The sequence below is a fragment of the Muscardinus avellanarius genome (genome assembly GCF_963383645.1).
Source record: "Muscardinus avellanarius genome assembly, chromosome: 3".
NCBI classification, from domain to species: domain Eukaryota; kingdom Metazoa; phylum Chordata; class Mammalia; order Rodentia; family Gliridae; genus Muscardinus; species Muscardinus avellanarius.
The window spans coordinates 98,374,383-98,385,571 of NC_137788.1; the positions used below are offsets into that span (position 1 = coordinate 98,374,383).

The 11,189-nt window shown below is 48.3% G+C and overlaps 1 protein-coding gene across 1 annotated transcript; it reads left to right on the plus strand.

Annotated features, from left to right (window-relative positions):
- Window positions 1-833: 833 nt before the first annotated feature.
- LOC308259902 (glutathione S-transferase Mu 1-like) lies at window positions 834-5,631 on the plus strand (the record flags this gene model as incomplete). Its single annotated transcript, XM_080691231.1, has 8 exons — window positions 834-869; window positions 1,385-1,460; window positions 1,856-1,920; window positions 2,435-2,516; window positions 2,607-2,707; window positions 3,599-3,694; window positions 3,773-3,883; window positions 5,542-5,631. 8 exons carry the CDS (start codon window positions 834-836, stop codon window positions 5,629-5,631), a joined length of 657 nt encoding a protein of 218 aa, XP_080547357.1.
- Window positions 5,632-11,189: the final 5,558 nt, after the last annotated feature.

An 11,189-nucleotide genomic window follows, 5' to 3' on the forward strand; every position in this document is an offset into this window, starting at 1 on the left:
CCTGTCTCCCCTTGGACACAGGGGAGGTGTGTGGTTCCTGGGGCACATGATCTTCCAGCCACAGTCACACTAGAGCTGTGACCACAGTATTGCAGGCGACGGCACAGGCCAGTGTCAGCCTCTGTGGGCTGTGTTGCATTCCTGGGGCATCTGGTCGTATTCTTGGATGACGATTCACAAAGGGGGCCAAATTACTACTCAGGTAGTTTATATGACCCTTATCCAAATTACTGAGGGCTGTGTCTTCAAGTTCCCTAAAAGAAAGCAGACACGTCAAATATTCTGCTGCTGCCCCTTGTCCTGGGATAGTCCCAATTCAGGGACACTGTTCCTATAGACCCAGACTGTCACGTTAATAAAGCTGTCAGGTTGGCTGGAACCCTTTCCTTCCAGTGATGGGTGTCAACATAGCTTTCAGGTCGGGACACCCTTCTTGGCAGGAGCCATGCGAGTGGACGCTCCCAGAAGGCTGGATTTGGGGAGCCTGAAGACTAGAGACCAGGAGGGAAGGAAGGGACCAGGCTTGCTTTCTCACCACTAGGTCTGTGGCTAGTGCACTGCCAGCCCTGAGGGTCCCAGGAGGGTGGGAGGAGAGCAGGGAACACAGGCAGGCAGCTGGCCCAGTGCAGCCTGGGCTTCAGAGCTGTGGGCAGAGGTCACAGAGGATCTCACTCCTCCCTCCTGTGGGCTGGGCTTAGTCCAGGCTCCTGGTTGGCGGGAATTTGGGGCGGGGCAAAGTTGCTGAAAAACACCAGGAAGATTGGCCCTGCCCCTCAGTGCACAGGCTTCTCAGAAAGCAGAAGTCCTCCTGGCAGAGGCCTGAGCACCTCACCATGCCCATGACCCTGGGGTACTGGGACGTCCGCGGGGTAAGTGAGGGGTCTTCAGGGGGAAGGGAGGAGGGTGCCATGGGACTTTATGAGCAGGTGGGCGTGTTCCAGATAATGGATTTTTTTTCATGTTGGGGATTGAACACAGGAGTATTCTACCTTGGAGCTACACCCCAGCACTTTGTATTTTGAAACAGGTCTTTTTAAGCTGCTGAGTGTCTGGCTGAGGCCAGTGTAGAACCTGAAATTCTTCTGTCTCAGGATTCCAAGTACTGGGATTACAGACCTCTGTTACCAGGAATGGCAGAAGATAGTTTTAAGGACTTGCAGTAGTCCTCTGACTGTCTCTGGCAGGAAGTCTGTTTTTCTGTCTCTCTCTCTCTGTGTCTCTCTCTCTTTCTCTCTCTCTCTCTCTCTCTCTCTCTCTCTCTCTCTCTCTCTCTCTCTAATGGGATGCTGATGTTAGGTATGGGTGTCAGCTCACTCTGAGGAGGTGAAGTCATCCCGTTAGGGTCCCCCCATCCCTGACCTCTGACTCTGGCATTCTTTCTCAGCTTGCGCTTCCCATTCACCTGATCCTGGAGTACACAGACTCCAATTATGAAGAGAAGAGATACTCCATGGGGGATGGTAAGGCCACCTTCTGCTCAGTCCCCTGATCCTGATGGTTGGTGCTCAGCACACCTGCCTGGCCACCCGTCACTCAGCCTGCAGGCCTCCTGCAGCTGGGCACAGAGCCTAACCCTTCCTGAGAGGTGACTCTGGCAGTGCAGCACCAGGATCAGCAATGGGGCTGGATTCCGCTTCAAGCCCTCTAGAAACCTTTTGTAGCCTCTGTCCTTTAGGGTTCATGGCCCTTAGAATCATACTCCATTCCAGCCCTACTGCAAACCTTGGAATCTGAGACTTGGTGGGCAGATTTTAGGTCTACTGTCTGGGGTCTTGTCTGGCTTTTTGGGAGGGTCCCAGGGTAGGAGGGTGGGACTCAGAGGAGGTTTGCTTTCACTTCTTCTTCTCCACCGCAGCTCCCGACTATGACAAAAGCCAGTGGCTGGATGAGAAATTCAAGCTGGGCCTGGACTTTCCCAATGTAGGTGCAGGTTTGGTGGCTTTAAGAAAATGAGGGATCCCTACCTCAACTCCTTATCAGCTTAGACTTTCTGATATCAGAACTTCAGCTCAACTATCCTCATTCCTACTTGTATACATTGTCTTTTTTTTGTTTGTTTGTTTTTTGGTGGTACTGGGGGTGGAACCCAGGGGTTTTCTACCTCTGGGCTGTACTCCCAGACCTCTTTTATTTGGAAACAGGGTCTCACTAAGTTGCTGAGAGCCTCACTAAGTAGCTGAGGCTGTTTTCAAACCTGTGATCCTCCTGTCTCAGCCTCCCAAGTGCGGGGATTACAAGCATGCGCCACCACGCCCAGCTACACTCTCTTTTTGAGATGGTCCGTGTGCCAGCTCATTCATTCATTTGACAGTATAATTATGTAGGGTTTACCATGGGCACCTACAGTGTGTGCCGGGTCTCACATGTGCCCTGACTCAGGGAGGGGCTGCTGGCACCTGGAATCCCCCCTGACCTTCCCTGGCTGTCCATGCAGCTGCCCTACTTGATTGATGGGGCTCACAGGATCACCCAGAGCAACGCCATCCTGCGCTACATCGCCCGCAAGCACAACCTGTGTGAGTGTGGCTGGCTGCAGTGGGCAGTGGCACCCCGGGGCTTGGCTAGGGTGGGATGCTCAGTGGGTGTCTGTTTTGTGTGGGCTGCAGGTGGGGAGACAAAAGAGGAGAAGATTCGTGTGAATATTTTGGAGAACCAGGTTATGGACACTCGGATGCAACTCTGCAGTATCTGCTATAATGCTGACTTTGTGAGTCCTCCCACTGCCAATGCCACAGTTCTGGATCAGACAGGGTTCTGAGATGTTAAATTTCTTCATTCACATCTACGCTGGTTATATACAGCTTTTGAACTCTTAGTGGGTACCAATTCTCTCATCTTCCCTATTATACCACAAATTGACCCTCATAACCTGAAAATCTTGTCAAATAGACACCATGAATAAATTATTACACTCTTAGGGTTTACTCTAGACTCTTGTATAACATTTAGTTCCAATATAGTAATGTCCTGTGTTCAGAAATCAAGTCACCTTTGACCTTGACCCCTGCCTTTGGCATCCTCCCCCAGATATTCACACATCTTCCTACTCCTAGAATACAGAGAAATTATGAGAAAAAGAATTACAAGACAGTAATGTACCCTGGTCCTCTGATCTCTACATGTTTTTTCCCCTAGTGCATTATGCCAGCCATAATTAGGACCTTTTCCTAATAGGCAGCTAAGGGTCCCTTCTTCATTTCAATATTAACTCCTCCTCCTATTTATGCAGATGGATTAAATCTCCATTGCATCCATTGCACCAGGTAGAACTTTGTCTGTGTCCTCGAATCCTTTAGTGCTTGATTCCCTGAGTCCCCATAAACCTGAGTGGAGGGCCTGACACCTGCTATGGCACTCCTGGGCCTGACCCACAGGACCTGGGAGGGACCTCGAGTCTGACAGATTCAGGAATGTCGTTGTGCTCCCCTCTGCCTTCCCATCAACTCTGACAGCTGGGCTATGGTCTCTTCTGGCCCCTGACCCAAGCCCAGCCTCGGGCATGCTGGCTGCTCACCCCAGCCGCTGTCCATGACTTGTGAGGCAGCCCCTCTGCGGGGAGCTTGTGTCTGAGGTCAGTGACAGATGATTTCATTCTCAGGAGAAGCTGAAGCCAGGGTTCCTGGAGGGCCTGCCTGAGAAGATGAAGCTGTACTCACAGTTCCTGGGGAAGCGGCCCTGGTTCGCAGGGGACAAGGTAAAGAGAAGGAATCGGGCTGTCGTTGTTCCAGGGTGCAGAGTTCTGTGCCCCCATCTCATCCTTGGCCTTCTGCAGATCACCTTTGTGGATTTCCTCGCTTATGACGTCCTGGACCAGCACCGTACATTTGAGCCCAAATGCCTGGACGCCTTCCCGAACCTGAAGGACTTCATGTCCCGCGTTGAGGTGACGCCCCACTTCCTTTCTCTTCAATGTCTTTTTTTCTTTCCAACTTTCCATGATGCTTTCCTGGTCTTGGAGGTTAAAAACCAAAAACAAAGACAAAACAAAACAAAAACTAGCACTTATTGAGCACTGCATTTCTGCTAGGCACTGTGCTTACATGTAATGTCAGTGTGTCTCATTTATCATTACAACAGCATACCAGGGAGATAGAACTACCAATCCCATTGGACAGAGAAGAAGGCTGAGGCTAGAGGGCAAGTGCTTTGCCCCGGGACCCAGTGCCAATGGCGGCTGTGCCGAGCTCCTGTCAACCTCTGGCTTCAAAGGCCACTAGTCAGCAGCTGTCCCAATTTTATGCCCCCCAAAAAAGCCTCCGGCTCTTGTTCAGCCTGGGTTTCCCAGGCCAGGACCCAGCAGAGGAGGAGGAGCCTGTCAGAGTGTGGACTCAGCTGGCAGTAGGGGCCTGAGGGCAAGGATAATGTGAAGACAGACAGCATTCACACCTAATCTGCAGCAGGCTTTGCTCAATAAGAGGTCCAAAAGGGGAAGCACTGGGACCTGGGCTGTGATTGATGTTGGCTGAGCACAACCTGGGTGCTGGGAGTGCAGGCTGGACCTCCTTCCACAGCTCAGCATGGCTCACCCTGACTCCACCTGATCGTCTTCCAGAAAGCCTTCTCTACTGAAAGATTTGGAAATCTGAGACACTAGTTTAACAGTAGTTCTAGGTTTTTCAGCCTAAACTCTTTTTCCCCCCTAGTCTACACTTTAGGGGTAAAGTGATGTTTCTTCTCAGCTAATTCTCATCAGCTCTTCTTCTGGGCCTGGAGGAGTGGCCTTGGGGCATATGCAAAGGCTGGTCTGATTGGAGGTTGAAGTGTGGGGTAGCTGAGGGCTGCAGCCCTAAGCCAGCTGGGCCTGGCTTGCTGAGGACAGGCAGCCCTGGATCTCTAAGAACGGTTTAGGTGCATTCTGGGCACTCTTGCCTGATAAGATGGCTCTCTGCCCAGCTGAGTGTCTTGCAATCTGTTTTGCTGTAGCAGGGTTGGAATAAGGTCTGTTGAGGCATGGTGAGACTGGGACAGGTTCCCGGTGGAAAAGGTTTGATTTTCTGACCCAGGTGAATGGTTAGAGCTGCCCAGTCCTTTGTGGGCCCTCCTCTTCTTTTCTTTTCCACTTACATTTGGGCTTTACCGAGTCACTGAGTTGATCTGGCCTCTGCCAAGATGCACATGCATGTTCTAGCCCTTTGTTCCGCTAAATCCTTTTCCTTTATGATTTCAGGCAAGCCAGGGGCCTTAGTGTGAAGAAAGAGAAGGTGTGTGTGTGTGTGCAGGTGTCTGCAGTGGGGGTGGCAGGGCCTCCTGGGAAGGATGGGTGGGGAAGGCAGCACAACACAGAGCAGGGACCTGGAGACCCAACCAGGCTGCTCCAGCCCGATCCCCCTTAGTAGCCAGGACAGAATGAAGAAGTCGTTTAACCTCTAGTACCTCAGCTCCCTTCTGAGAAATGATGATACTGGAACATATACTGCAGGATAGTTGGGTAGATTTTCTGTATCTATATTTTAAACTTGAGTAAAAGCTTCTGTACTAGGGCTGCTGGACCCCAACAAGGCAGCGGATCCTGACCTCCTGCTCTTCCTTTCACACTCACAGGGACTGAAGAAGATCTCCGCCTACATGAAGTCCAGCCGCTTCCTTCCAAGTCCTATATATATAAAAATAGCCCATTGGGGCACTAAGTAGGAGGCTGTATTCCAGTGCAGGATTCTGGCAGTGCACTTGCTGCCCTGAGCTGGCTCCCTGCACCTCAGCATCAGTCTTTTCATTTCTTTCTCCTTTTTATTCCCCTCTCCCACTACAAGGCCTTTTCAGGTCCCTTTTTTTCTGCCCAATCCTATCCCCCAGGGAAGTCACCATAAGCTACAGCTCCACACTTTTCAAAGTCCCATCCTCCCCTTCCTTGTCCTCCCCTGAATCCAATCAGATGGTCCTCAGAGCTGTTCAGCAGAGCTCGCCTGTCGCTGGGCTTCCCAGCATTGCCTGGGAGTTCAGTGCTGCCTGGTGCTCAGCTGTGGTCTCCAGCGTGTCTGCTCCCTAGTGCTTTGTGACCAGTGAAGCCTGAACCACACCGCTCCATGTCCTGAGTCACTGCCTCTCAGTCTCAGGATGACTATGTTGATGTGGTTGGGTGTCTTTATGTCCAGAGCAGGAACTGGGGGGATGGGAATATGTGTGGGGCTCAGGTGGTCAGACAGGATCTGAGGCAATGTGATGTCCCTAATCCATGTTCCTGTGTTTTTCACCCTGAAATAAATGATTAATTGGAAATTTATGAATGCTAAGATGAACATTTGGTGAAGCTCAAAGTTTATGAAACTGGTAAGATAAAAAACTATTTAAGCCAGCAGTTGTTAAATTTTAACTTAAATATAGATTAAATAAAATAAAAAAGAAACATAGAAGCTAACATGAAACTATGATACAAATTTATTAGATGGATAACAGTAGTAAATGAGTATAAACTGGATATGAAGCTAGACCACAGGTCAGCAGACATTTTCCATAAAGGGCCAATACTTTCTGGTCTCTGTGATCCTTCTGTTGTATTGCTGTGGTGTAGAAACAGTCATGGACCACGCATAATGACTGTGTGGGGCTGTGTCCCGTGGAACTTTACTTACAAACATAGGTGGCTGCAATGGACAGAAAACCAAGGAACTAATTCAAACCTGGACAAAGATCTTGAATAAGTTTTTCTTAAGAAAATGAAGAAAAAAATGGCTCAACATCACTATTTGTTGGTGAAATATAAATCAGAACTACAGTGAGACTCTATCTCACATATCACAGTGACTAATGTCAAACAGCAGACCATGACAGCCCAAGTGCCTGGATGCTTCCAGAACCTGCAGGACTCCATCTCCCGCTTTGAGGTGACGCTCCTGGTCTTCCATATTCCTTCCCTTCCCCTTTCCCTGATGTTTTCATAGCACTAACATGTATCAAGCACTGGCCTTCTGCCAGGACCTGTGCTCAGTGTCAAGTTTTTCAATACAACATTCCTCCAATCTCGTGGACTTGCCAGGCCCAGCAGACAGATGAGGAAGCTGAGGCTGTAGAGGCAAGTCATCCTCTCAAGGCCGCAGCGCCAGTGGAGGCGGAGCTGGGCTCCCTGCCAGCCTCGGGCTGCTAGGGCTCAGCCAGTGGCATCACAGCTGACACCCCAGAAATACGAAGGATCATAAAGATTATTATGATCAACCCTGTGCCACCAAATTTGAGAACCTAGAAGAAATGGATAAATTCCTGGCTCATACACCTTACCAAGATTGAATTAGGAAGAAAGAAACAAAATCTAAACAGCAGTGATGAGTAAAAATGTTATTGTTTTATTGGTAGCAAAGAGTCTCTCAGCAAACAAAAGCCCAGGACTAGCTGGATTTTACCAACAAATCTTTCTTTCTTTCTTTCTTTCTTTCTTTCTTTCTTTCTTTCTTTCTTTTCTGGGGGGATAACTGGGGTTCTTGGAAACCCTTCTACCACTGGGCTACACTCCCAGACCTAATATATATATATATATATATATATATATATATATATATATATATATATATATATATATTTGGAAACAGGGTCTCTTAAGCCAGTGAGGCTGGCTTCAAAGCAGCGTGACCCTCCTATCTCGCCTCCCAAGCTGGGGAATACAAGCGTGCTCCACCACGCCCAGCTTTTCTTTTTTTCTTTTTTTGGCACTGGGAATTGAACTCAGGAAAATTCTACCTCGAAGCTACACTGCCAGCTCTGTTTTATTTTCTTTATTTCTTCTTTTTAATTTACAACAGGGTTTCATTGTTGACAGTCTTGCTAAATTGCTGAAGTTGGTGTTGAACCTGTGATCCTCCAAACTCAGCTTACCAAGTACTAATATGATAGGCATGTGCCACCATACCAAGCTTCTAGCAAACATTTAAACAGAACCAGTTCTTCTTAAATTATTGTTTGATGAGTAAATAAGGTTTTATGCTCCTCGTCCACCTCTCTGAAGGTCACTTTGTTTGTTTCCTCAATAATGAATCCTTCACCAGAAGTTTCTTTTGAGCTAAGATCTCTGTACACATTACCCGCAGTAAAGGACTCATTGGCCTCTTCCCTCACATCCTTCATTCTAATCTCTTTCCAAGATACTTTCCCAAACCCAGACTGAAATGAAAATAACTATCATCGTCGGGCAAGAGCTTCACTCCAGGACCTGAGCCTGCACTGTGAGTCTGTCATCCAAGGCTCCTATAGGCTGGGTAAGGTCACCAGTCCCATTGGACAGAGAAGGACACCGAGAACATAGGGAAAGACCTTTGCTCAAGGTCCAGCGCCAGTGGCTGTGCCGGGCTCCCCTCAGCCTCGGGCCCCCGAGCACAGCCGTCACTGGCTGTCCCTGCTTTGAGCCTCAGGCTCTTGTGCAGCCTGGTTTTCCCAGCCAGGACCCAGACCCAGGAAGGAGTCAGAGCGCGTCAGCAGTGAGCATGCAGCTGGCAGTAGGAGGGCCGAGGCCGGGCTGGACTGATGGGAAGACGGTGCCCACATGTGACCTGCAGCAGGCTTTGCTCCCTCAGATGCCTGCCTGGGGCAGCACTGGGCCCTGCGCTGTGCTGGTGCTGGATGGCGCACGCACCTGACTGCCCCGCTGGAGGATTTTTTCTGCAGTGTTCTGTGGTGGGACTGTTACTCTCTTCCCCTCCTTCTTCCTCGTTGTGCCTTTGGTTTTGTATATGTGAAGGACTGGGATGTAGCCAAGTGGTAGAGTGCCTGCCTAGCATTCTGAGAGCCTGGCTTCAATTCCAAGTGCCACCAAGGGAAAACCTTGTATGAGGTTTTATACACATGAGTTGGGGTCCCATATTTCTTTTCACTTGGATTCACTGCTATTTTCCTCTGAATGAAGTATATTGGAACATGCAAAATGCCCCCACCCTAGGACTGGGTGCAGCAGGTGTAGCAGGCTGTGAGGTGCCTTGGCGCCACCTGACTTTGGGGAGCAGGGGCTGGACTTCACCCCATGGCTTGTCCTTGGTCACTTGTTGTTCACAAACAAGTCCTACCTCATAAGAGATTTTGGAATCGGAGGCGCTCCTGCAACAGATTAGTGATGTGCTTTCTCAGCTAGTCCTAATCAGCTCTGGTTCTGGTCCAGGCTGAGTAGCCTTGGGGATTGTGCAAGAGCTGGCGTGAGCGGGGGAAGGAAAGGCGGGAGTGGAGAAACCCCCCAGGTTTTGGTCTGTTGGGCATAAGCAGCCCTGGATTAATAAATACTTCAGAACTATGTATCCAGAAATACACATTTAAAACATGGGTTAAGCCTGTACAGGCATTTTCCATAAGTACATAGAACATACAATGGTCACTAACCTTTAAAAACATGGTAAACAGCATTAGATAGCGGAATAGTTTTAAGTGCTCTAAGAGCTGATCTGATGATAAGATTCTAGTATATAAACACTACAGTGGTTAATATTAACAGAAGCAATAGTAATTGGTGAGTCTGTTGAGTAACTGGAACTTTTATAGCTTGCCCTTATACATTGGACAGCCACTTTGAAATTCTGGCAATATCAACTAAAATAAAACATGAAAGTACCTATAGCCCACTCAACTGGAATGAGGACTTATATCTTCCCAGAGTCATATATGATATCGCTGAAAGCAGTTTTATTTTAAAGATCCCCCCAAACTTATAGGAACCCAAATTCTATCAACAGAAGATGAACAAATGAAAATGGTTTGTTAATAAAATCCCATATTAATAATAGTGGATATAAAAGTATAATGAAACATTATGTTAATGCTACCTACAACAATATAGAAAAGCCTCACAAACATGAAAAGATGTGGTGTGAAAGGATCAAGACGTGATAAATACATCCTGTATTATTGCATTTACATAAAAATACAAAACAAAGAAATTACTCCATGGTAATAGTGGTCACCTGAGTGATGACCTTGGTAGGAACTGAAAGGCTGAATTTCAGTGTCCTCCTAGCTCCAATGGAATCAAGGGAGCAATGTTGGAGGTGAAGCTTGGTTGCTAAGGAGGGGTGCCTGGGGTGTGTCTGTGATAATTTAATGGTTCCTCCTCCCCTTGCTCTCTCACTTTCTGCTTCAAGGCTCCATGATGTTAGAAAAGAGCCCTTACACACACACACACACACACACTCCCTCCCTCCCTCCCTCCCTCCCTCCCTCCCTCCCTCTCTTTTTCTGTTTCCCTCTACCATCCCTTGAGCTCCTCAGATATAACCCAGCCTGACATGGTCTGAAACTCTGAGGTCTTCAGAACACTGAGCAAATAAATCTTCCTTCCGCTAAGTTGCATGGCCAGCTGTCTTGGATTATAGCAGTGAGGATGTAGACTTAAGACAGAAATTGGTACCAGGGAAGTGGGATCAGACCATAGGAAGTGTGAATCTTTAGAACTTGTGTGTGAGGGGAAGCTGGAAGGTCCAGAATGTGGCCAGAGTGGATGACTGTAGACACTGTGCTCAGGAGACCTTGGAGGGCAGAGAGGACTCCATAGGAAAATGGAGCAGAGGCCGCACCTGTTACATTCTGGCAAAGAGCTTATTGGCATTGTGACCAGGTCCCAAAACTTTGTGTGAGGCTGAATTTAATGAGGATGGACTGATTAAGCTGGTGGAGGAAATATCCAAACAGTAAAGTATTCAAACTGCATTACAGACATTGATGTCCGTGTTCAGTGAATTGTGCACTAAAATTCAGGAACACAAAGTGAATCAGAGAGAACTTATGGTTTTCCAGCTTGGTACAAAGGCATGTATATAATCAGGACCCAGAGATATGATGTTGTGGAAGATAGATGGAGGAAAGGAAGGAGGAAGTATGGCCATGATGGAGGTGTGCCTATCTGTGGCCGCGGTGGAGGCAGGCCCCATGGCTGTGACTGAAAAGCCCAGAAGCAATTACATAGGGCACAATTACCTTTCCTGTTATTAGTTGATCTCAGTGCTCATGTAATGCTGGCTTTGCTGGGGGAAAAAAAAAGGGTTCATGGAGTCTTTCCCCAGATTTCAAAGGAAAACTGGGGAAGCAGGCAACATGTGGCAGGGTTGGATTCCCCACAAACAGGCCTGAAATGGGCAATTTGTGAAGCTGTGAGGGTGAATTCAAGGTTACAAGGAAACCCCTGAGATTTAGAGATGCCAGAAACGTGGCACAACCACGAGGAAAGGCTGCAAGCTGTAAGCCATGGAGCTGGGCTAGAGGAGCCAGTATGCTGCCATTGCAATCAA